Here is a 26,951-nt window from a genome sequence, read left to right as displayed (position 1 = left end):
TTAGTATAAAAGATGCACTTCTTGAGTTGTGCATATAGCTTCTCTCTCCTTAAGGTTTCAAAAACCTTCTCCAAATGTTTTCCATGTTCAACTTCCTTTTTGTTATAAATTAGGATATCGTCAAAGCAGACAACAACAAACTTCCCAATGAATGGTCTAAACACATGAGTCATAAGCCTCGTGAATGTGCTAGGAGTATTCAACAAACCAAAAGGCATTACCAACCATTCATACAAGCCTTGGCTAGTCTTGAAGGCAGTCCTCCACTTATCACCTTCTCTCATACGAATCCGGTAGTACCCACTCTTCAAATCAATCTTTGAAAAGATCTTACAACCATGTAATTGGTCAAATAGATCATCTTACAGTGGGAATGGTAAGCGATATTTGATAGTGATCTTGTTGATTGATCGACTATCAACACACATCATCCAAGTTCCATTTTTCTTAGGAACAAGCAAAGCAATTACGGCACATGGACTAAGGCTCTCCCTTATTAAACCCCTCTCCAATAGCTTTTCGACTTGCCTTTGGAGTTCAGCTTATTGTGTAGGATTCATCATATAAGCTGCTTTGTTTGGAAATTATGTTCCGGGTATAAGGTCAATTTGATGTTGAATATCACACATGGGTGGAAGTTCTAACGGAACATCTTCAGCGATCACATCATCAAACTTAGCAAGTAACTTCTTGGCTCATGTATCTAACTCATGCTCCTCATCTTGTGAGTCTTCCATGGATACTGCTATGTACAATGGCTCTCCTTTATTGATGTGGCCAATAATCTGTGATCTGGTAATTAGCGTATCAGACACGATCTTTTCCCTCTTTGAAAGTTTTTTTGGGTGCAATGTCGTCAAAACGATCTTACGTCCATCAATTATGAATGAATAGGTGTTACGGTATCCATCATGAAAAGAACGCTTATCATATTGACATGGTCTCCCAAGTAATAAATGGCAAGCATCCATCTTTACCACATCACACTAAATTTTGTCTTTATAGATCTTACCAATAGAAAAGGAGACTAAGAATTTTTTAGTGACATTCACACCTCCACCATATTGCAACCACCCGACTTTGTAAGGTTTGGGGTGTACCTCAGTCTCCAAACTCAATTTAGTCACCATCTCTTCTGAAACAGCATTAGTGCAACTTCCACCATCGATGATCACTGAGCATATCTTGCCATGTGATGTACACCTCATGTGGAAAAGGGCCTCTCGTTGCGATGATTCTTCATCTTCATGTTCAGCATGTAATATCCTCTGAATAACAAGCATATCACCTTCATTAGGTTCTACATAGGCATCCTCATCTTCCTCATTAACTTCCTCAATTGGCTGGTTATCTTCATGATTGGAATCATCTTCTTTGTCAACTAACATAACAGCCTTTCGGTTGCGACAATCAGCTTGCACATGCCCCAAAACCTTGTCACTTAAAACATCTTCTCCTAGTCATATCCCTCTGAGGTTTATTTTCATCACCCTTTGAAGATGAATTAGAAGAATTACTAGAAGAATTACTAGAAGAATTACTTTGACAGATTGCCTTGGAATTTACACCACTACCACAAGTACTCCCCTAGTTGGAGTAATTCTTCTTGGAGTATAATTTCTTTGCCTCATTTTGTTGTTGTTCGATGTTGATGGCAAGATTTCGTATATCATTGAATGTCCAATAAGGTTGTAGGCGAATAACATCGGAGTTGAAACTCCTTAAGCCACCAATATATCTTGTTGTAGTTTGTTCCTTAGGTTCTCGGGTATCATACTTAATCATGAGGTATTCAAACTCTCGAGTATAGTCTTCCACGGTCTGGTCTCCTTGACAAAAGTTTTTGAAATTTAAGATAATTCTCTTGTTTGTATGTATTAGGAAGAAAACGTCTTTGAAGTTCTCTCTTAATCTTCTCCCAAGTTTGAATATTACCACGACCATCTCTTTCTCGCTTCAAATTGTCCCACCAAAGTGGAGCATATCCCTTAAACTTGATGGCAGCGATCTTAACCCTTTTCTCCTCAAAATATCCTTGAACTCAAAGATTCTTTCTACGGTCAATAACCACTCTATAAATGCATCCCTTTGTGCTTTTCCATCAAAATCAAGAACATCAACCTTCACATCATCCCTTTTCTCCCCAGTATGGTTCCTTTTTCTCATTGGGAGATCAGAGTCATCGTCTCGTTGTCTCCTAGGAGGATCCGAACTTTCACTAGAGTCATCTTCATCAGCCATATGAAAGTGGTTAATATCAGAGTCCACTTCATCGTCTTCCTTGTGCCTTCTACATTGTTCTTGCCTTTCGTAGTGTTGGAGTTGCCTCTGTAGTTGTTCTATTGTACTTCTCATCTCTTCCATCTCCATGTCATGATCGGCTGCTCTTCCTTCACCTTCTTGAACCCAACAACATTTTCTTGCTTGCATAATAGATTCACCATCTGCTACCTTGATACTAAATTGATGTGATTCTTCGAGTTAACAAAGAACCAACCGACCAAGATCAAGATCTTAAAAGGAAAACATGCTTTGTGGGTCGATTTTAAGAAACAACGTATCTCAAGTTTTAGGACTCGGAATCTGATGATTCAAAAATGAAGTGAAAGATGACGATTTGAACTATAAGAAAGACTATTTACTCGTTCAAAACAAGTAAATATTAATGCTGCACCAGTTCAATGAAATTTATAATTCTATGATATCAAAAGAACGAATTTAGATCAATAAACGTGTTCTTGAAAGATCAAGAACTAAATAAATTCTTAAAGTCACCACTTGGAATCAATTAACGTAATAAAGTGTAACGACCCGGCCGGTCGTTTCGAGAGTTATAGCCCTATTTTACCTATTTTTACTTCTTTTTGTGTTATTCAACTATATTATATTATATCGGGTTAGTTGGTTCGGGACCGGAGTGATTTCAGAGTGAATTGAGACACTTAGTCTCTTAAGTAGAAACTTAAGTTGGAAAAGTCAACCGGATATTGTCCTATGTGTAAACGTTCTTGGACTTGAATTATGATGGTTCCGTTAGGTGATTTTGGACTTAGGAGTGTGTCTTGAATGTGATTTGGAGGTTTGTGGTAGAATTAGGCTTGAATTGACGAAATTGGCAACTTGGCGATTTCGGTCGGCAGTGGAAAATTTGTTATCGGGGTCGGAATGGAATTCCGGAAGTTAGGGTAGGTTCATAGTGTTATTTGTGACGTGTGTGCAGAATTTGAGGTCATTCGGACGTGGTTTGTTTGGTTTCGGCATCGGTTGCCGAATTTGGAAATTTAGAAGTTCTTAGGCTTGAATCCAAAGGTAATATGATGATTTGATGTTGTGTTGAGTGATTCAAAGGTTCGACTAAGTTGGTATGTTGATATATGACTTGTTCGTCTTTTTGGTTGAGGTTCCGAGGGACTCGGGGTGATTCCGGGTGGTTAACGGATTTGTCAAAATTGGAAAATGCAGTTGAAGCTGCTGCTTCTGCTATTTCCGCACCTACGGAAGGAGGAGTCGCATGTGCGAGGTCGCAGGCGCAGTGGGAAGGTGCGCAGATGCGAAGGAAGGGGGGTTGATCAGTTTTTTCAGAAGCGGAGTATGCGCTCGCAGGTGCTCTTTCGCAGGTGCGAGAATTTGTTGCGCTGATGCGGAAAAATGTGAGGCCAAGGCTGGAGCGCAGGCGCGAAGGATTTGGCCGCACCTGCGAGCCCGCATGTGCGAGTCCTGGAGCGCAGGTGCGGAAGCTGGGGAATTACGTGGAGTTTTCGGATGCGGCACCTTGACCGCATTTGCGGTCCCGCAGGCGCAAAAAAAGAGACCGCAGGTGCGAAAAAACTAGGCAGAAACCATAAATAGAACCCTTCGCGAATTTGGTTCATTTCCACCATTTTCAAGTCGGTTTTTGGAGCTTTTGGAGTGATATTTGAAGGGTGATTCAAGGGCTATCAGTGAGGTAAGTTGCTTGAGCCCTAATACTCGTATATATGGTGATTTCTCGTTGTTTAATCATGTAATTAGTGAAAATGAGGGGTTAGGGCCTCGAATATTTAGAGAGTAATTTAAGAATTTGAAGGACCAAACGATGTTGGATTTTAATGAATTTGGTATGGTTAGACTCGTGAGAAAATGAGCTCCCTAGTTTGTGAAATTTGTCGGATTTTGAGACGTGGGCCCGGGGGCTGGGTTTGAGCCAATTTCGGGTTTCGGTCTAATTTTGTAGCATTTCTTGTGGAATTCATTCCATTAGCATATATTGATGGTATTGTACTGATTGTGAATAGATTTGGAGCATTTGGAGGCCGAGTCCAGAGGCAAGAGCATTGCGGGTTTGAGATTTGACCGGTCTGAGGTTAGTAACGATTGAAAATCTAGTCCTGAGGGTATGAAACCCCGGATTTTGTATCATTCTACTATTTTGAGGTGACACACATGCTAGGTGACGGGCGTGTGGGCGTGCACCGTTGGGTATTTGTGACTTGGTCTGTCCAATAGCAACTGTAAAGTTGCATATTTTGTTGAAACTATATGATGCTTATATGTTTTAGAAAGAGTTTCTGTAAATTGGGTTGAATGCCATGTTTGGGCCTTGTGCCAGTGTTGTTTGGACCCTTAGGGGCCTTTTCTTACTATCGTCTCATAGATGTTGTTTTGGGCCGAATGCCCTATTTTTATTGAAATGCCTGAGTGGCTTGAGAGGTTTATGACTGAGTGAGGCCGAGGGCCTGACTTGTGAGGATATTTATGGGATCACGCTGCACGTCGTATCATGTTTGATATAGGCTGAGGGCCTGAGTGATTTATGCCATGATTTGGCTTGATATAGCGCTTGGGCTGAACGAGCCCCTACGGAGTCTGTACGCACCCCCAGTGAGCGCATGCCGAGTTCTGAGTGATTGGGAGGCATGAGTGATTGTGAGGTATGCCCGAGTGGCAAGAGTGCTTGTGAGGTATGCCCGTGTGGCACGAGTGACTGTGAGGTTTTGCCCGAGGGCCTGTTTATGATTTCATCATTTTTGCTCACTTTTGCATTGAGCCTTGTTTGAAAAACTGTTGAAAAATATCTTTAAATGGTTTGTTTTTTACTGGAACCGGGTTTCATCGAGAGGATTTGATTCAAACACTGATTTTAAATGCATGGTGTATTTTACTGAATTTTTGTGATATGAACTTGATATGCTTTATTGCTCGTCACTACTGCTTAGTCTTTATTTATTGTTGTTACTTACTGAGTTGGCGTACTCACGTTACTCCCTACACTTTGTGTGCAGATCCAGGTGTAGCTGGACACAGTAGTGGTTGTTGATTATTCTGGTTGAAGATTTTTGTTTCTCGGGGATAGCAAGGTAGCTGTTTGGCGACCGTAGCCCCTGCTCTTCTCCCTCTTATCTTCTTTTAGTTGTATTTAGCTATTTCTAGGCTGAGTTAGCCTTGATATTGTTAGACAGATTGCAGTAGATGTTCATGACTAGTGACACCCCGATGTAGGGCTTTTCCTTCCGCACTTTTATTTTGATTTGAACTTCTTTATGAAGGTTTTTATGTTAAATAACATTGAAATTATCTTTGAAATGAAAATATCGGTTTGTTTGGAAATGAGTCGTCTTGCCTAGTTCCACGATAGGCGCCATCACGACAGGTTACGTTTTTTATTTGAGATGGTTCGTGGTTAGGATAGGGTTGAGAGGGAGGCCAAAAGGCCTCGTGGTTAGGGTGGATTCAGTGGTGCTCCTTTTGGGGGTCAGTTCCAGCACGGTAGAGGTGGTCATTTTAGACAGGATCAGTCAGCTCAGCCATTTTATCGGGGTGCATCATCTAGCCATGATTCTCACAGTTCTCATCAGGGCCACCCATCACTTAGTGCCCTCCCAGCTCAGAGTTCGTCTCGTGCTCCACCTGTTCAGGGCTCTTCTATACCATGTTCTTCTACCAGTAATCCCGGTGCTAGGGGTTCCATTCAGTTTCTGCCACCAACACCAGGGAGTTATTTTGATTGTGGGGAGCTTGGGCATATGTGGAGGCATTGTCCTCGTCGTCATGGAAGTTTATCTCAGTAGAGGATTCAGCCTCTAACTTCAGCACCAGTTACCTCTCCACCTGCCCAGTTAGCTCGGGGTGGAGGTCAGTCAGCTAGAGGTCGCCCTAGGAGGGAGGCAGATTAGGGGGTGGCCAGGCACATTTCTATGCCCTCCCTGCCAGACCAGATGTTATTGCTTCAGATGCTGTGATTACAGGTATTGTCTTAGTTTGTCACAGAGATGCCTCAGTATTATTTGACCATGGTTCCACGTATTCATATGTTTCCTCATATTTCGCCCATTTCTGGATATGCCCCGTGAGTCTTTAGTTTCATCTGTACATGCATCTACTCCTATGGGTGATACTATTAATGTGGACCGCGTATATCGGTCATGTGTGGTAACTATTGGGGGTCTGGAGACCCAATTGGACCTTTTGCTACTCAGTATGGTCGACTTTGATGTGATATGGGGTATGGATTGGTTATCTCCATGTCATGTTGTTCTATATTGTCACGCTAAGATGGTGACTTTGGCTATGCCGAGAATTCCGAGGGTTGAGTGGAGTGGTTCTATAGATTATGTACCAAGTAGGGTGATTTCATATTTGAAGGCTCAGCGCATGGTTGAGAAGGGTTACCTATCTTATTTGGCTTTTGTGAGGGATGCTAGTGCAGAGACTCCTATCATTGATTCTGTTTCGGTGGTACGTGATTTTCCGGATGTATTTCCTACAGACCTGTCAGGCAAGTCGCCTGATAGGGATATTGACTTTGGTATTGATTTGGTGTCGGGCACTCAGCCAATTTCTATTCCACCTTATCGTATGGGACCGGTGGAGTTGAAGGAATTGAAATAACAGCTTCAAGAACTCCTTAATAAGGGGTTTATTCGGCCTAGCGTGTCACCTTGGGGTGTAACAGTTATATTTGTGAAGAAGAAGGATGGTTCCAAGAGAATGTGTATTGATTACAGGCAGTTGAACAAGGTCACAGTCAAGAACAAGTATCATTTACCTTGTATTGATGATTTATTCGACCAGCTTCAGGGAGCGAGGGTGTTCTCCAAGATTGATTTGAGGTCCGGTTATCACCAGCTGAAGATTCAGGATTGATTTGACCAATGCCCTAGCAGCATTCATGCATTTGATGAACAGTGTATTATATCCCTATTTGGACTCATTCATCGTTGTATTCATTGATGACATCCTGGTGTACTCTCGTAGCTAGGAGGAGCACGCTCAGCATTTGAGGATTGTATTACAGAGATTGAGGGAGGAGAAGCTTTATGCAAAGTTCTCCAAATATGAGTTTTGGCTCAGTTCAATAGCATTCTTGGGGTACGTGGTGTCCAGTGAAGGTATTCAGGTGGATCCTAAGAAGATAGAAGTGGTGTAGAGTTAGCCTAGACCGTCCTCAGCCACGGAGATTAGGAACTTTCTTGGTTTGGCGGGTTATTACCGTCACTTTGTGGAGGGATTTTCATCTATTGCATCGCCCTTGACCAAATTGACCCAAAAGGGTGCTCCATTCAGGTGGTCGGATGAATGTAAGGAGAGCTTTCAGAAGCTCAAGACTGCTTTGACCAAAGCTCCAGTGTTAATTCTACCATCAGCTTCAGGTTCTTACACCGTGTATTGTGATGCCTCGAGGATAGGCATTGGTTGTGTTTTGATGCAGGAGGGTAGGGTGATTGCCTACGCCTCGCGCCAGTTGAAGACCCATGAGAAAAACTATCTTGTCCATGATCTTGAGTTAGCAGCCATTGTTCACTCCTTGAAGATTTGGCATCATTATTTGTATAGAGTTCATTGTGAGATCTATACTGATCACCGGAGTCTTCAGCATCTGTTCAAGCAGAAGGATCTTAATTTGCATCAGCGGAGATGGTTGGATATTCTTAAGGACTATGATATCACTATCATGTACCATCCGGGGAAGGCCAATGTGGTGGACGATGCTTTGAGTCGCCGGGCATAGAGTTTGGGGAGTTTAGCATATCTTCCAGCAGCAGAGAGACCTTTGGAATTGGATTTACAGGCCTTAGCGGGCTAGCTTGTCAGATTGGATATTTTGGAGCCTAGTCGGGTATTGGATTGTGTGGTCCCCAGGTCTTCTCTTTATGACTGTATCAGGGAGCGTCAGTATGATGACCCCCACCTACTCATTCCTCAGGATAGGGTTCGGAGAGGTGATGCTAGGGATGTGACCATTGGTGATGACGGTGTGCTGAGAATGTAGGGCTGGATATATATGCCTAATGTAGATGGGCTTCGAGAGTTGATTCTTGAGGAAGCCCACAGCTCGCGGTATTCCATCCATCCGGGTGCCGCAAAGATGTACCAGGATTTGAAGCAGCATTACTGGTGGAGGCGGATGACGAAGAATATAGTTGGGTTTGTGGTTTGGTGTCTCAATTGTTAGCAGGTTAAGTATAAGCATCAGAGACCGAGTGGCTTGCTTCAGAGATTAGAGATCCCATAGTGGAAGTGGGAACGGATCACCATGGACTTTGTAGTTGGGCTCCCACGGATTTCGAGGAAGTTCGATGTTATTTGGGTTATTGTAGATCGGTTGACTAAGTTCGCGCACTTCATTCCAGTTGGTACTACTTACTCTTCAGAGCGGTTGGTTGAGATTTACATCCGAGAGATCGTGTGCCTGCATGGTGTCCCAGTTTCCATTATTTCAGATAGGGGTACTCAGTTCACATCGCAGTTTTAGAGGGCCGTGCAGCGAGAGTTGGGTACTTAGGTTGAGCTGAGCACAGCTTTTCACCCTCAGACAGATGGGAAGTCCGAGCGTACTATTCATATATTGGAGGACATGTTGCATACTTGTGTCATTGAGTTTAGGGGTTCGTGGGATCAATTTCTGCCACTCGCGGAGTTTGCATATATCAACAGTTATCGGTCGAGTATTCAGATGGCTCCGTACGAGGCTTTGTTTGGGAGGAGGTGTAGATCTCCGGTTGGATGATTCGAGTCGGGTTATGCTAGGCTCTTGGGTACAGACTTGGTCCAGGATGCATTAGATAAGGTGAAATTGATTCAGGAGCAGCTTCGCGCGGCGCAGTCTAGGCAAAAGAGCTATGCGGATAGGAAGGTCCGTGATGTGTCTTTAATGGTTGGGGAGAAGTTTTTGCTGAAGATATCACCCATGAAGGGTGTTATGAGGTTTGAGAAGAGGGGCAAGTTGAGCCCCCGGTTCATTGGGCCTTTTGAGGTGCTTCAGAGGATTGGGGAGGTGGCATATAAGCATGTCTTACTACCCAGCTTGTCGAGTTTGCACCCAGTGTTTCATGTTTCCATGCTTCGAAAGTATATTGGAGATCCGTCCCATGTTTTGGATTTCAGCACGGTTCAGTTGGAGGGTAATATGACTTATGATGTGGAGCCGGTGGCTATTTTGGATCAGCATGTTCAAAGGTTAAGGTCAAAGGATATAGATTCAGTGAAGGTGCAATGGAGAGGTCATCCTGTGGAGAAGGCCACGTGGGATACTGAGCGGGAGATGTGGAGTAGATATCCACGCCTATTCGAGACTCCACGTATGTTTCTAGACCCGCTCGAGGACAAACTGATGTTTAAGAGGGGGAGGATGTAACGACTCGGTCGATCATTTCGAGAGTAATAGCCCCGTTTTCCCCCATTTCTACTTCTTTTTGTATTATTCAGCTATAATATGTTATATCGGGTTAGTTGCTTAGGGACCGAAGTGGTTTTAGAGTGAATTGAGACACTTAGTCTCTTAAGTAGAAACTTAAATTGAAAAAGTCAATTGGATGTTGACCTATGTGTAAACAATCTCGGATTTGATTTCTGATGGTTCTGTTAGCTCCGTTAGGCAATTTTGGACTTAGGAGTGCATCCGAAATGTGATTTGGAGGTTCGTGGTAGAATTAGGCTTGAATTGGCGAAATTGAAAACTTAGCAATTTCGGTCGGCAGTGGAAAATTTGATATCGGGGTCGGAATGGAATTCCGGAAGTTGGCGTAGGTTCGTAGTGTTATTTGTGATGTGTGTGCAACATTTGAGGTTATTCAGATGTGGTTTGGTTGGTTTCGGCATCGGTTGCCGAATTTGGAAATTTAGAAATTCTTAGGCTTGAATCTGAAGGTAATTTGATGATTTGTTGTTGTTTTAAGTGATTCGAAGGTTCGACTAAGTTGGTATGTTGATATATGACTTGTTGGTATTTTTGGTTGAGGTTCTGAGGGCCTCGGGATGATTCCGAGTGGTTAACCAATTTGTCGAAGTTGGAAAATGCAGCTGATGCTTCTGCTATATCCGCACCTACGGAAGGGGGAGTCGCATGTGCGAGGTCGCAGGTGCGGAGGGAAGATGCGCAGATGCGAAGGAGAGGGGGTTGGTCAGTTTCCGCAAAAGCGGAGTATGAGCGCGTAGGTGCGCTTTCGCATGCGCGAGAATTTGCTGCGCAGATGCGGAAAATGTCAGGCCAAGGCTAGAGCGCAGGCGCGAAGGATTTGGCCGCACCTGCGAGCCCACATGTGCGAGGCCTGGAGCGCAGGTGCGAAAGATGGGGAATTAAGTGGAGTTCGCGGATGCGGCGCCTTGACCGCATGTGCGGTCCCGCAGGCCCGAAAAAAGAGCTTGCAGGTACGAAACACCTAGGCAGAAACCATAAATAGAACCCTTCACGAATTTGGTTCATTTCCACCATTTTCAAGTTGGTTTTTGGAGCGTTTGGAGTGTTTTATGAAGGGTGGTTCAAGGGCTATCAGTGAGGTAAGTTGCTTGAGCCCTAATACTCGTATATATGGTGATTTCTCCTTGTTTAATATTGTAATTAGTGAAAATGAGGGGTTAGGGCTTGGAATTTTTGGAGAGTAATTTAGAGATTTGAAGGACCAAACGATGTCGGATTTTGATGAATTTTGTATGGTTAGACTCGTGAGTAAATGATCTCTCTAGTTTTGTGAATTTTGTTGGATTTAGAGACGTGGGCCCGGGGGGCCGGGTTTGAGCCAATTTCGAGTTTCGGTCTAATTTTGTAGCTTTTCTTGTGGAATTCATTCCAATAGCATATATTGATGGTATTGTACTGATTTTGAATATATTTGGAGCATTTGGAGGCCGAGTCCAGAGGCAAGACCATTGCGGGGTAGAGATTTGACCGGTTTGAGGTAAGTAACGATTGTAAATCTAGTCCTGAGGGTATGAAAACCCGGATTTCGTATCATTCTACTATTTTGAGGTGACGCACATGCTAGGTGACGGGCGTGTGGGCGTGCACCATTGGGGATTTGTGACTTGGTCTGTCCCGTAGCAACTGTAAAGTTGCATATTTTGTTGAAACTATATGATGCTTATATGTTTCAGAAAGAGTTTCTGTAAATTGGGTTAAATGCCATGTTTGGGCCTTGTGTCAGTGCTGTTTAGACCCTTAGGGGCCTTTTCTTACTATCCTCTCATTGTTTTCGATTGAAAATCTATACTCATTCATGGTTATACTTGTTTAATACATAACTCAGTTTTATGATTCTATTTTGATACATATATATGTTGTTTTGGGCCGAATGCCCTGTTTTTACTGAAATGCCCGAGTGGCTTGAGAGGTTTATGACTGAGTGAGGCCGAGGGCCTGATTTGTGAGGATATTTATGGGATTGGGTTGCACGCTGCATCATGTTGCATATTTATGGGATCGGGCTGCACGCTGCAGCATGTTTGATATAGGTCGAGGGCCTGAGTGATTTATGCCATGATTTGGCTTGATATAGTGTTTGGGCTGAAGGAGCCCCTCTGGAGTCTGTACACACCCCCAGTGAGCACAGGTACCTACTGAGTGTGAGTGCCGAGTGCTGAGTGATTGGGAGGCATGAGTGATTGTGAGGTATGCCCGAGTGGCAAGAGTGATTGTGAGGTATGCCCGAGTGGCACGAGTGACTGTGAGGTTTTTCCCGAGGGTCTATTTATGATTTTATCATATTTTTTTTATCACCTTTGCATTGAGTCTTGTTTGAAAAGCTGTTGAAAAATATCTTTAAATGATATTTTGTTTTACTGGAACCGGGTTTCAACGAGAGGATTTGATTCAAACACTAATTTTTAACGCATGTTGTATTTTACTGATTTTTTGTGATATGAACTTGATATGCTTTATTGCTTGTCAATACTGCTCAGTCTTTATTTATTGTTGTTAATTACTTAGTTGGCGTACTCACGTTACTCCCTGCACCTTTTGTGCAGATCCAGGTGTAGCTAGACACAGTAGCAGTTGTTGATTATTCTGGTTTAAGATTTCTGTTTCTCGGGGATAGCAAGGTAGTTGCTTGGCGATCGTAGCCCCTACTCTTCTCCCTCTTATCTTCCTTTAGTTGTATTTAGCTATTTTTCGGGCTGAGTTAGCCTTGATATTGTTAGACAGATTGTAGTAGATGCTCATGACTAGTGACACCCCGATGTCGGGCTTTTCCTTCCTCACTTTTATTTTGATTTGAACTCCTTTACGAAGGTTTTTATGTTAAATAACATTGAAATTATCTTTGAAATGAAAATATCGGTTTGTTTGGAAATGAGTCGGCTTGCCTAATTCCACGATAGGTTAGGTTTTTGGGTCGTGACATAAAACAAACACCACACAATTGAAAACAGAATAAAGACTATCACCACTTTGCGTGGAACCAAAAACAAGTATAAAGAGGACAAAATAGACAAAAAAAATACTCTATTGCAAATTAGGGCAAAACCTCCAAAAATGTGAATTCCATTCTACAAGGTAAGAGAACCTTTTATAAAGGCCTAGAATCTCTTCTTTGATGACTACAAATCCTATTCTAGTAAGGAAATAAAATAACTAAAGACAAGGAAAGTAAAATCACTATTCTACAAGGAAAAGAAACTAGAACCCTAATAAAAGGAAAATCCTTATTCTAAAAGGAATAAAATAAATCCTACTTTAAGAAGGAAAGGGTCTTGGCTTCTTGAAATCAATCTTGGGATTTTTGAACTTGAGGACACGTCCACACACCTATTTGTGGGCATATAAAAACTTGTTTTTGGCGATCTAAATAACAAAAGGTTAATATAGCTTCTTGATTTGCATCAGAACATCTCTGAAAATTGAATCCATGTAAGTGAGGTTGCATCGGCTGGGCTACCCTCCTCGTAAGCCCGCTACCAATTATACGTTGCTCCTGATACCTGGAATGTAGTAAAAGAAACTCCGCTCGTCTCCATAATACCCATGGTGTGGAGAATACAGTGGCACTTCTCTAGAAAGCCATGTGCATCCTTTGTAGCTAGGCCGCTGAAAGTAGGAGGATGATACTTCTTGAACCTCTCAAGTCTAAGCTGCTACTCCATATATGCCACTTCCCTAACCTCGGGTTGAACCGGAACAATAGGTTGTGCTAGCATAACTTCTAGGACCAGATCAACATGGACCCGCTGCTCTGGAATACGGTCGTGGGAGTCTGAGCTCCTCCCCCAGCCTAAGATGTGACTGGTGCAAGTGGAATCAACCCCACCTGAGCTAAAGTACCAAACATACTCAAGAATTCTGCGAGGGTCTCCTGAAGTGTAGGGGTGGCAACAGGCGCCTCGAGTGCATGTCCCCCAACTAGAGCTACGGGTGGCTCCTCTGTCGTAACTCGGGTAGGTTATCTAGTTGCACCATGTGCCCCTCATCGGCCTCTTCCCCGGCCCCGACCCCGGCTCTAGCCTCACCCTCTCGTGGCTCTAAGAGGGGCGCGGGTGTCTGATCGTCGGATCCAGCACTGCGTGTCCTCACCATCTGTGAGAGAATAGAAAGGCAAAGATTGAGATTTCGAAGTCAATAATTTCGCACGATAAGGAATCAAATAAGTGGAGTTTTCCTAACAGTTCCGTAGCCTCTCGAAGATAAGTACAGATGTCTCCGTACCGATCCGCAAAACTCTACTAAACCTGCTTATAACTCGTAATACCTATGAACCAAGAGCTCTGATACCAACCTGTCACGATCCTAATTTCCCACCTTAGGATGTCATGATGGCGCCTAGTCTCTAAGACTAGGTAAGCCTAATATTTAATAATAAATTAACAGAAATAATCAAACAGAAATACTAAAGCAAAACTGATAAACTCATATAACCTTCCAAAATAGGATCTCAATAACACTTCTCCCAAAACTGGTGGAACATAGTCATAAGCTCTATAGAATAATCTACAATGTCTACTACAACTCTGTCTGAATAAGAAATACAACTAAATGAAAAGATAATGGAAGGTGACTCTGAGGCATGTGGGCGTTGAGCAGGTATACCTTGAAGTCTTTGAAAACAGCTACAATCAATCACTAACATCCAACAAGGGCATACGTACCTGGATCTGCACAAAAAGATGTGCAGAAGCGTAGTATGAGTACACCATAATGGTACTCAGTAAATATCAAGCCTAACCTCGGTAGAGTAGTAACGAGGCCAGGTCAAGACACCTACTAGGACATAATAAACAGAATAAAAATATAATAACGAGAAGTAATAAAAGGCGTAGAAATAAATGATAACGAAACATGTTAATAATGTAGACTAATGATAGAATTGTAAGCATAGAGATAATAAGAAGGGAGCAAATAAAGAGAACCACAATAGTCAAATACGGAAAAAACTGTTAAGGCACGGAATAATAAAAGAAACAAGAACTGCTCCACCATTAACTCTTTACAACATAAAATGCACAACAAGAATCACAATCGAGGTACCGCTTCATATTCACATTTCTCAATTTCAATCACAATCTTTCTTTATACTATCGCGTGAGCCTTACATTTAGATAGTTTTGAAAATATTTTTTCCGAAATAGCTACACGCATTTAAGCCTACCTTATGATGTTGCGTGGCTTCAAGTAATTCCCTTACTAGCAACACGCATATAAATCCTACCTTATACCCCGCATGTACATTAACCCCTATCTGTATACCACCGCATGCACATCAATATCACAACACAATAACAACTATCACCACAAGTGCCCATATGCCACAACTTTCCAAGAATCAACAATATCAATATTTCCACAACAATAGCCTATGCTTAACCACAATATGTACAAAAACATTAACAATAACAAAGAATGTAAATTTCTCAACAAGGAATATATCTCAACAATTAACAATTTTGCCTCAATGTGATAATGGCTTTCACAACTTCAACACTAATAACTCAACAAGAAGATAATTTATGAAATAACAACTTCAAGTAAAAGTAATTCAACAATTAAGGATGTAACAAGGCAATAAGGAAAGCAATAACTTCAACTAAAACACAAGAGCAAAGTATCAAGTAAGATCTAGAACAAGTGTTAAACAAGACAAATAAGGCATATAAGGATAGACTAACACAAGCAAGAGTAGATCGGCAGTGAACATTAAAACATGATATGACAATTCAATTAAAGGCATGGAAAGAGTCTAAATAACCTAAACCGGTCAAATACCACATATAACACGCGTACTCAAGCGTCACCTTGCGTACACGGCTTTCACATAACATAATTAGTACAATCAATCCCAATTCCTAAGGGGTAGTTCCCCTATACAATAGGCAAGATCCTCAACTATGCCAACACAACCCTCGAAAATAGCTTTTCCCATAAAATTTATCTCCACACGGCTCAAATTTAACCAAAATTGACTTAATATCATCAAACAATGCAAGGAAAAATAATTACAATAGATAAAGTTATTATCTTTATACTTTTTCAAAAAGTCAACAAAAGTCAACACAGGGCTCGCCCGGTCATAACTCGGGTCCAAGGATAGATTCTGACTACTCATAACCCCACGAGTCCATATATATGATTAGTTTCAAAATCTGAGTCAAAATCGACTCTCAAAACTCAATTTCTCATTTTTCAAAAACTTGACATAATTTTTCAATTTTTCCTCTTTGATTCACATGATTTTTATGTTAAATCTAAGATATATTAATGAAATATAGTTGAAAATTGATAAGAATCACTTACCCAATGTTTGTAGATAAAAATTCCCTCTTCAAATCACCCCCTACCGAGTCTAGGGTTCTAAAATAAGAGAATATGTGAAAAATCCCGACTCCCATCCCTTTGTCTAGCTGCAGATGCCGCATTTGCGACACAGGGTTCGCTTGCGAACCCTGACAGCCTCAACATACGTCGCAATTGTGAAGCTGGACATCTTCGCAAAAGCGAATAAATCGTCGCAAATGCGACCCAAGCCCTAGGCCTATTGACTTCCCAATTGCGAAGGGGTAAGTCGCAATTGCGACATAAGAGCACCCTCTGTCACCTTCGCAATTGCGAGGTTGGTGCTCGCATTTGCGATAACAAAGCCAAGCACACCAGCAATTCTATTTTCAGTTCAACCCATTCTGAAACATGTCTGAAATTCATCCGAGCCCACGAGGCTCCAAACCAAATATCCACACAAGTGTAAAAATATCGTACGGACTCGCTCGCGCGATCAAAACACAAAAATAATGTTTAGAACTACAAATTAGACACCAAAACGCATAAATTTCAAAGTAAATTTCAAGAACTTTTAGAATTGCAACTAAGTGTCCGACTCCTACTAATTCAACTCCAAATGATACCAAATTTTGCACACAAGTTCTAAATAGCATAACGCACCTATTCCAAGTCCCAAAATCACACTCTGAACCCGATAGCCAAAAGTTAACCTACGGTCGAACTTCTGAATTCGATTTCGGGCATACGCTCAAGTCCAAAATCACGATACGAAGCTATCGGAGCCATCAAAACACCGTTCCGGGAACGTTGTCACAAAAGTCAAAGTTTGATCAACATAAACAACTTAGGCTTCTAAGCCAAGAATCAAAGGGTCCAATTCAATCCGAAATCTTCCCGGAACGAAACCAATCAACCCCGTAAGTCATAAAACCATAAACACACATGTGTGAAGCATCAAAAATGGGAAACGGAGCACAATTACACAAAACGGCCGGTCGGGTTGTTGCAAAAGTGATACTTATACTTTTATTAGTTTTATCGTTGCCTTCACTGGTAATTTACTACTAATTTTTATGTTCTGTGCTCTATTAATTTGTAAAATTTTCAAATTATAAGGAGATTAACTTTTGCAGTGTTTGTCATTTGTTTAGCTGACTAATATGCTTAATGCTGAAACCGTTGGGTTATGGAGTATTCGGAGATGATATTACCGTAATTTTTTTATTCTTGACTATTAACTGGTATTTTTTTAACATATTATATATTTGATTGATATTTATATATTTTGGATACAATTTAGTTCTTTGATTGTGATATAAGGATTTTACATTCAAATATAAGGGGAACATGCTTTTTAACTGAAGTAATAATTTAAGGGTAATTTGTTTTTTGTTTTTTTGCCAAAAGATATCACCTGCAATAGAAATGGGACTTTCTTCTTTCACGAAGGATCAATAAAGGAAGAACAAAAAGGCATTTTTGAATTAAGTATAATATTTGAATCCAATGGTTTTGACATCTCTCAGTTTCTTCTTCAATTTGCTTGTGAAAATAACTTGGCCAATCAGAGATGGATGACATTTGTATTTGTTCAACGTACCGTAAGAGTCTCAATGTAGATTGCAACAGCAGTATATTTTATTTTTTTGAATTTGTAATAGGTTAAAGTTATGAGGATTGCGGATTGAAGAAAGTTGAAATATTACCTCTAATATTATTTTATATATAAAGAGACGTTTAAAGTATCTTTGAATAACTTGAAAGAACAGTTGACGGTAGTGTAAATCATGCAAGGTAGCCAAAGTAGAATGTGAGATTTATCTCCTAATAGCTAAGGATTTGCAGCACCTTAATGTTATCAATAAAAGAGCAACTACACATACACGCAGATAATAGAGAAATATTAAGAAAGATATGATCAAATTACATATTTAGACCTTATAAATAAAGGCAATGCAATTACAAATTATATGTAACTAATTTTAAATGTGATCCTTTGGAGGGACAATAAATGGCCAATTACGTTTTGAATTCAAATATTAGTTTGCTGATGATGGTAAATTTGTTATATACATTAATTAGTTTCATTTTTCTTTACTCTAACAAGTCTTATATTAAATTCATTGTGATTAAAGTTTAACTGTCTTTTTCAAAAAATTATGTAATACTTGACTTAAGATATTCCTGCAACGCAACGAGTATAGAGAATTGATCTCGAAGAAAATTGAAACTTGATACCAAGATAAGGTAGAGAGTCTTATCCCCTACTTATTTTCACTTGATAAAGGTTTGGACCTAAACGATTCAGACCTTTGCTCATTGAGTAGGTTGTACACTAGTATTATGTTTTTTTGGCAGTCACTTATTTGGGGCTGAATTTATCCACTACTATTGTACAAATTATCAGTTGGAATAACTACGACTGCCAACAACCACCTGTGTCTGCCACACCCACTTCTTCCACTTCACAATCATCACTAGCCATCATTGGACGACAACCATCGCTAACCAGTTTGCCATTTTACATTCATCATTGCCAACTAACATTAATTACAGCAACTTTTAATGAATTTTATAAAACAATCTTCAGATTTAGAGACATTAACTTAATAGTTAGATATGCATTAACATTCAGACATCTTTAGTTTTAAAACAAAACAGTCGAGCCTCCAGAAACTGAGACGGCATCCAAATAAATAGAATCAAAGAACTAAACTACTTACAATGTTATTTGATTGAATCCTGACTCTGCGAGGTATCGTGGCGAATAATTTGTGGGCAACTGAAATGTTATGCTACGGATACACTTATCATGCCGGGCAGAATGCAGATGTGGTGTTTGTACATGCAGATGAAGTAATCCTCCCGATTTACAGCATATTCCCAATTCCCATGGTTCAAACTTCAAACTTACCAAGCATGCATGTCACTGCCAGATAGACGTAGCAATAACAGTCCATACACCAAGTTCTTAAGTTGGAAGTTGGAAATGATCAACTAGCCAAGTCATGAAGTTGGAGAGGATCAAACATGAAGAAGTGCAACACTACAGTTGAGTATATTCTTCAAGAAAGACTTGTGAGTTTCCAAAAATAGATTGGGGAAAAAGAGAATAACAAAGAGGTTAATCAAGTTCATATATCTACTTGTGCCTGACATCCCCGCTAAGACATGAAAAAGCAACAATAAACCAATCGATTCACCAGGCCACGACTTCAAAACTATACATTGAGATACTATAATCGGACAGCAACGACTCAACCGTTCTGATCCAAAGAATGAGACAACAGAAAACCACCGGGCTCATGTATCTATTCTCAAAGATTGTATGCAACAGAATTCTTTTAGGACACAGCATATATTCAGCATCATTGGCTGTTACTAGGGAATTAAAATTCTCAAACAGATTGAAGTCATTTCCGAGTATTCACTAGTCATTTCCCACTAAAACCTAATAGTCGTTTAGCATATTGATTACTTTTCACAACCACCTAATACTACACATTCAATTAATATCAGAAATACAGCCTGCTATTTGCAAAGCAAGAAAGCAGGATAAAAGTCAGAATTAGGAATTAACACACACATAAAGCTACCATTAAAGGTTAGTGATTACTGATTACAAACCATATAAAAAGAAATTCAGATTGGGTCATGATATCAGTTGTCACAAGTTTAGAGCCAGTTATGTCTATCGGTAGTAAACTTGCTGGTAAGCTGGGGCCATCCCATTGCCATAGCCACCATATGGAGAATAGTTCACTGGGGTGCCTGGAGAATAGTTCACTGGAGTGCCTGGATATGGGGCAGCTTCTGGAGAGTAAGGATAAGGCGGGCTCCTGTTACCGTAGATTGCAGGTGGTGCAGCATATGCTGGAACTGCAGCAGGGTATTGGGTGTGTGAGGGAGACCTAACAAATGCCGGGGCTACTGGGAAAGATGAGACATAGGCATTTGTTGAACGGCCTGCCTTAGCAGGAGGCATAGGACCAACGTTACTGGCTCTCGTTCTTTTATTTGCTGGTACAGCAGCTGGCCTCTTTTTCTCATTCTTGGGCTTCTCCGACTGCTCAAGCTGCTTTTTAAGGTTTTCTGGAGGGAATTCAGCCTCAAGCTTGTATTCTTCAATACACTTGAGGACAGAACGAATCGCTGATTGCTCTTTCTTTGCAGCTAGATGCTGTTAAACATGCAAAAGTAATTAATAAATAAAATTGGAACAATCATATAGTTTTTCATCGTCCATACAATTAACACGCATGCGCATTTTTCACAATGAACTTAATGTACTGGAATTGCATACACCATAACAGCAGTAAAGTTCCGAATTATCAATGACTGTTTGAGCTTAGAGCTCTATGGCATGAAATGTAAGAGCACATCAGTACATAAATGGCATGAGAGAAACTAAAGTTTCTTCCAGCATTAGGTCAAATGATTAGGGCAACACTTCTGACTATGTCTAGACCCTCTCCAAGAACAAAGGGAAAATATGCAAATCTTGGCAAAACTGAGCACCCAATATTTATGCCAAAAAAAAATAAAAACAATGATTGAACCTGGCTGCATTCACAGGCAGGGAGAGCATAGCAGAAAGAGAGTCAGGACAGATATTGCCAACTACACTAACATAGAACAAGACAGTTGAGACAATGTGGAGAAAAGATTTAAACAAGATACAGGAAAGCATGATGAAAATATACATAACAGGAGAAAAAGAATTGGATGATACCGCAGCTCGACCAGAATTATTTGGGTCTTCCAGAATTGCAGTAGCAGCTTTTTTCGCATCTTTTAGGTAAGCTTTCAGAAGGGGAACAGGAGGGAACCTATCAGCAAGTCCAACTTCATAAGTGAAATGTACGGCATCAACTTGCTGTCCTCGGCTGATTAATTCTTCAATCATTTCTGTAGACATGAAGAGGATACAACAGTAAGCTTACATACCAAAAATAATTTGTTGGAGTAACATAGACAAATATGAACAACTAAACACTTATAAGGTACTGTGAGAATCCTTGAACTTACTACCCAACATACCTACAGACAAACAAAACAATTAACATGGCGTACAAATATGAAAGCAACTAGATAGGAAAAATAGGGGATGCACTGAAAGATCTTAAATGTAGGTCCGTGCACATAAGCAAAAAGTACTCTCCTAGGAAGATTAGATCCTGCTGTCAACATGCTCCTCATAGTGTTCTTTTTCAATGATTCAACACAAAGTGGAGGACTAAGGATTAATATTTCATCCACCATACTTCACAAATAGTACACCAACAATCACTGTTGGGGCATGAGGCTTAATCTAGTGCCCCTTTGCTTCCACGGTTCATTTCAACTATGCCTCAATCACAAGATATAATTTGTTTCTAGTATTTCAAACCAAGACAAATTTCATATAACTAATATATCATCTACATATTAATATTTTCCACTTCTAGTTGGATAATCCTACCTATTGCCAAAAAATTATATTGTACTTCAACAGTAGAAGCAAGGAAAACGCACATCAAATGAGAAGATACTGGATGTGTGGACAAGGAAGTGTTGATGCTAAAAAGAGTTTCACACTAAGCATGGCAACAACGTAAATCCCTTCTACATCATGTGGCTTACAATAACCTCAAAACATTAGGTTACCTCTGCTAAGACAACTGCACTTGTTTTAGATGTTTACTTAGGAAAATACAGAATTCAAACTCGAGCACAAAAATATAAACTAAGTCACCAGAACTAGGAGATGACCAGCCATGAAAGAACAACATTTATCAAACAGGACTCTTATCATTAGGAAAAAGCTAAATCTCAGAGCTCCAATCCACTGCACTACCACAACAAATGCTCTCAAATAAGCAAAACATATTGGCATAAAATAAAAGGCCATTTAGCCTGCGACTGGCAAGGAGACACCTGTTGAAGCTGCTCTGCAATTCAAACAAGGAGTACAATACATCCCTTGCAAAGATACACTTCTCTGATCTGACATTGGACCTTATAAAATAAGATTTTCTAACACCTTTAGTCGATATCAGTAGAAAGTAGTCCAATTTAGCTCCAAGAAAACATCCCATAGCGAACTCAACCACAGATATGAATAAAAAGGGTAAACACCAAAATGATCTCTCAAGTCAAAGACACTAAGCACCTAACCTTCCAAATTAACCAGACCTTTCAACTGCAGACCTACTCAAAAGTCACAAGCACGGGTAAAATTCCCCAAAAATTTACTTATGACATGTTAACCTTTTCCGCCTGAACAGAAGACCAACCACACCAAAAACAGCTAATTCCTCACTATGCATTTCTCTTAACTTAGGCTTATTTCATCAAATTATAAGACTATGAAAGACAATATATTTTTTTTATTTTTATGACAGTGGCGCCGGGCCATTTTTCGTGCACCTCGATTATTCCACCGGTGGACAGATGTGGAAAAATCACCTAGCCTTTTTTGGGAAATTACTCCTATTTCTCAAGACAAAGCAATAATATGAACAAAATAATATAACATCACACAAAAAATTACCAGGCATTTTATCACCAAGTCCAAGAGAGACAGCCAATTTAGGCATCTGTTTCCTCCAAGCAGACCCAACAACAAGTTTCCTGTACAAATCAAAATCCTCATCCTTGACTATCCCAAAAGTTACCAAATGCTGCAAGAAAGTATGCACATCTGGCGTCTTCACATTCTCAATCCCTCCTCTTTCATCCAAGCTCCTCTTCCATATCTCCGATATCTCATTGGCCTTATCCTTAACACTCGGCGTCACCAATTTCCTCTCATTTCCCAAAACCGGGTCCATCATAACTGGAATCAAAGACTCCAACATCAAAACACAGGCCCAGCCCAAATCAAGGGTTGGGTTAGGCCTTTTATCCTCTGGAAACACCTCGGATATCGATTCCAACACGAACCTCGGCGGATCCACGCAGTCTCCTAATGCTTTCGGTATTTCAACCCTAAGTGAATCCAAATCCTTCTTTTTTACAATTAAAAACCTCCAGAAGCTTCTAGAATCCATCTTAACACAAAAGCTCTTCAATTTTAGATACAATCCAGTAGAGTCATCGACTTCGGGTTGTTCTGCACCCTCATTTAGGGCTAAAATAGCAGCTTGCTTGTTTTCGAGAACCTTTTGAAGAGAAATTGAGAGTGAAACGTTCATTGAATTCTCGCGCTTTTCCAGGACTTCGAGGGATGCTTTGGTTTCGGAATCTAGGGTTTGGATTTTAGCTTTTAAGGCTTCGGATTTCTTGATGATGTCTTGTTCGAGTGAAGTGAAGTGATCGGAGAGCTCTTTCCACAGGAGTGTGCAGCTTGTCATTAAAGAAGTTTGGCGCTGGAAGTCGTCGAAACTCGGCGGCGGCGCCACCGAGTCGAGTTCGCCGGGATCGGCGAGTGAACCCATCGTTGTTGAATTATTGGAAATGAAGTGGAAACCCTAGAGAATTATGAGGGGAAGGGGACACAGTTTTTGGGGTTTGGTGGTGATGATAAAGTTAAGGTTAGGGGAAACAGTACCATATGATGACGTGGACGAGGATTTCGTTGCCACGTATGTATATGTCTGCGCAGATGTTTTTAGGAATAGTAGTTGCTAAACAATATACTTACCTGTAATTGAACAAGTGAATTTATGCTGTTTACTATTCGAAATTACCAAATTTCATTAAACTTCTGGCCTGAAAATGTCTAATGTTTTCTTACAGTGGCCATATCTTTTTGACAAATAGAGTTCGCCGATTTCATGTTATATATAACCCAGTATAATCTCACTAATGAGGTCTGGAGAGAATAGTTTGTACGCAGACCTTACCCCTACACTGTGGTGGAGAAGGGTAGTTACCCCTACCCTGGGGTAGAGAGACTGTTTCCGATAGACCCTCGGCTCCCTCCCTCCAAGAACTGTTCACCTTACTCTTGAGGTAACTCAAACTTACAACCTCTTAATTGGAAGTGCAGGGTGTTTACCACTAAAGCAACTCACATTGCTTACCACCAGCCGATTTCATGTTAAAGTTTCATTAATAACAAAGACAAATAATATACTAATTGCAAGAGTATAAATTGATCAAATAATGAAGGATAAAATTTAACAGTATCAGAGATTACAGGGACAGAATTGAATTGAATCTTTTTCTTATATTGAATATTGAATTAAGCAAGTTTATATACGTAAATATTAATTTTGAAATTGCTAATGTACACTTGGGAGTGTAGGGTAGAGTGTTGCTTAAGTTAAGGATTTATTGGGTTACGCATATCACAATTGATCTCTTGCTGTTTTGTTTCGTTCCGTTATTTGTCTGTTTCAGTCAGATTTAAGAATTGATTAATATGTTTAGGTTTCTGTCTTTCGATCAACGGTGTGACAAATGTCAATATTTATCGACTATCGTCAACTATAGTCAAAGACCCAAGAGTACGAATTCGAATTTTCAATTATCTAACTCAATACCCATTATACCCTGTTAGTTATGACTTATGAGAAAAAAAACAATGTAGATTTCTTGGAGTTTGATAACATTGTCACAATCATTTAAAACTTGTGCATTTTGTAAAGTTAACTTCATTTGAACTCTATTGGAACATTAACAAATACTTGAAAGAATTTTCGAGTGTGAAACACTGCAAGAAATTTAATAAGATTTCATGCATCGGCGTTGCAAAACAATTATGTACTGATTTATTTATTTTTTGGGTAATCTTTTCTAACCTTAGCGTGTTTATCCAATCCTTGTGCTTATAAATTGTATATATAGGAACGAAGCTACATACAATTAGAAAAAGATTTAAGTGGGTTGTCTTTATTTTCATATCGTGCAAATAAATTGAATATAAATTGATATATTACATTAAAGAATTCCCTTAGCATAATGAAAGCTAATAATGGACAAAGATGGTTAAAAAAATCATCTTAACTCAGAAGTTTGAATTGCAATTGTGATATTATCCTACTTTTCAATCTCGTTATTTCCCTCGTTAATTGATGTACTGATATATTAAAATGGATGTGTAGCATACCAGAAGAGATAATATTAAAAGTGAAAATATTCGGAGTAAAGTGGGAGTAGCCTCCGTGGTGAATAAAATGTGGGAAGCGAGGCTCAGGTGGCTTAGGCATGCGAAAAGGAAATGTACAGATGCCCTAGTGAGGAGGTACGAGAGGTTGGCCATGATGGGTCTGAGAAGAGGTAGAGGTAGTCCTAATAAGTACTTGCACATAGGTGATTATCACGACAAGGCGCAACTTCAGCTTACCGAATACAGGATCCTTGATAGGAGAGTATGGGTTGAGAATTAGAGTAAAAGGTTAGTAGGTAATCGAGCATCTCTCTTTTCGCGCGAATTATATTAGTATTAGTCTCATAATTTCTTATCCACATAATTGTAGTAATGTATTGATATTTAGCTTAAGTATATATATTTATATGTATATTGCCTCATGTGCTTACTCGTGTTTCGTGGATTTCGAATGTAAAATATGTTGATTTATATTAATTCGAGGTGTTTTTATGTGTAGGAATCATCTGAAAACAATTGAGGGTGAAAGGTGCGAGATTAGAGGCAAAACAGAGCAAAACGGGAAAAGTTGGATTTTCAACGCCACAAGCAGCGCTCCACGCCACCTCTCGCGCCAGTGGAAGAAACTTCAATAAGCCAGCACCAGCGTGAGGCGCTCGGCTGGACGCTGGTGACGGGAAAGTTATCCAAGTTTGCCCAAGACAAGGTTATTTCGGCCCTACACCTACCCAACGCGTATAAAAGCAAGACATAGCTTATTTTTAGAGGGGGACGCCACTTTGAAGGAAGAATACACACGAGGAACATCCAGGAGCGAGGAGATCTCAGTTTTCTTCATCATTTCTTAGTATTTTCAATTATCCAACACTTAGGAAATTGTTTGATATTATCATGAGTGGCTAAAACCCATAGTTCTGGGGTTGTGATTTAGCCATGAATATTGTTGTTTAGCGTTGACTTAACCTTGATTACAATTCATCAATATAGAGTTGTTTCTTCAATTATGTGATTAATTACTTAATTGTCTGGCCAACAGATAGGTTCTATTTACTATATATGTTATGCATGCAAAAGCCATGTTTAGATTAGAGAAGAACTAAAAAGAGAGCGATCTTAACTCTAGGAGGGGAGGGGGGGTCAGATTTGTGGTTATGATAGGAATATATACCTAGTCATTATGCTTAATTAAATATCGCAATCTTAATGCATTCTTAATAGATTGATTTCATAGGAATATATGTGTTAATCTATTTTGAATAGGCGAGTAGTACTTCGGGGGAAGGCTACGAGAGCAATTGTTCGATTAATTGGCAACCATGAATGAATTGTATGAAAGAGAGAGTTAACTAGAATACAATAGGATTGGTGAATCAATCACAACCCTGGAATATTTGTCTCTACTGAATACACAACAACCATTTTGTTGCTTGATAATTTTGTTACTAGTTATAATTATTGTTTAGTATAATCATACCTTTGAAATCGAATTTCGCTCGACTGAATAACAATCTTAGTGAATTTAGTGGGTAGTTAATACAAGTCTCTGTGGGTTCGACATTCGACTTATCATTTTATTACTTGTACAACCACGCATACTTGCGTGTGCGTTTGGAAGCAACATGTATTTTATTTATTTCGCTTTAGTTTTTGTATCATCTTATCTTGTTATTGTTACTGTTTCCTTTTCATCTTTCCTTGAGCCAAATGTCTATAGGAAACAACCTATTTACCTTCATAAAGTAGGGGTAAGGTCTGCGTATACACTACTTTCTTTAGATCTTACTTTGTGGGATTACAATGGGTTTGTTATTGTGGTTATTATAATTCCACATTCTCCTATCACGGTCCGAAATCCCAACCACAACACTCGTGATGGCGTCTGAAGTTCACGTGCTAGGCAAGTCAACATTAGCTAAAGAATTAACCAATTTTAATTAAAAAAACGGAACATTAAAAATT

At 40.0% G+C, this 26,951-nt stretch overlaps 2 protein-coding genes across 2 annotated transcripts; one reads left to right on the top strand and one right to left on the bottom strand.

Moving 5' to 3' along the window:
- Window positions 1-9,130: 9,130 nt before the first annotated feature.
- Window positions 9,131-9,613, top strand: LOC138898691 (uncharacterized). Its single transcript, XM_070184774.1, has one exon. It carries the CDS (start codon window positions 9,131-9,133, stop codon window positions 9,611-9,613), a length of 483 nt encoding a protein of 160 aa, XP_070040875.1.
- Window positions 9,614-19,432: 9,819 nt separating this feature from the next.
- LOC104104514 (FRIGIDA-like protein 4a) lies at window positions 19,433-23,453 on the bottom strand. Its single transcript, XM_009612620.4, has 3 exons — window positions 22,491-23,453; window positions 20,691-20,866; window positions 19,433-20,138 (listed from the first exon to the last, which is right to left on the bottom strand). Exons 1-3 carry the CDS (start codon window positions 23,374-23,376, stop codon window positions 19,650-19,652), a joined length of 1,551 nt encoding a protein of 516 aa, XP_009610915.1. The 5' UTR covers window positions 23,377-23,453; the 3' UTR covers window positions 19,433-19,649.
- Window positions 23,454-26,951: the final 3,498 nt, after the last annotated feature.

The sequence above is a fragment of the Nicotiana tomentosiformis genome, chromosome 9 (assembly GCF_000390325.3).
Source record: "Nicotiana tomentosiformis chromosome 9, ASM39032v3, whole genome shotgun sequence".
Classification (NCBI taxonomy): domain Eukaryota; kingdom Viridiplantae; phylum Streptophyta; class Magnoliopsida; order Solanales; family Solanaceae; genus Nicotiana; species Nicotiana tomentosiformis.
The sequence above is the reverse complement of the archived record's forward strand: the minus strand, read 5'-3'. Positions and strand labels throughout refer to the sequence as shown.

What these genes read in the sequence shown, in the direction of transcription:
- LOC138898691 (XM_070184774.1), top strand. Translation starts at nt 9,131, where the DNA reads ATGGTTGGGGAGAAGTTTTTGCTGAAGATATCACCCATGAAGGGTGTT.
- LOC104104514 (XM_009612620.4), bottom strand. Translation starts at nt 23,376, where the DNA reads ATGGGTTCACTCGCCGATCCCGGCGAACTCGACTCGGTGGCGCCGCCG. An exon ending in ACTTGGTGATAAAATGCCTG is followed by an intron (nt 20,867 to 22,490) that starts GTAATTTTTTGT and finishes TCATGTCTACAG; the next exon opens with AAATGATTGAAGAATTAATC. An exon ending in ATAATTCTGGTCGAGCTGCG is followed by an intron (nt 20,139 to 20,690) that starts GTATCATCCAAT and finishes CATGTTTAACAG; the next exon opens with CATCTAGCTGCAAAGAAAGA.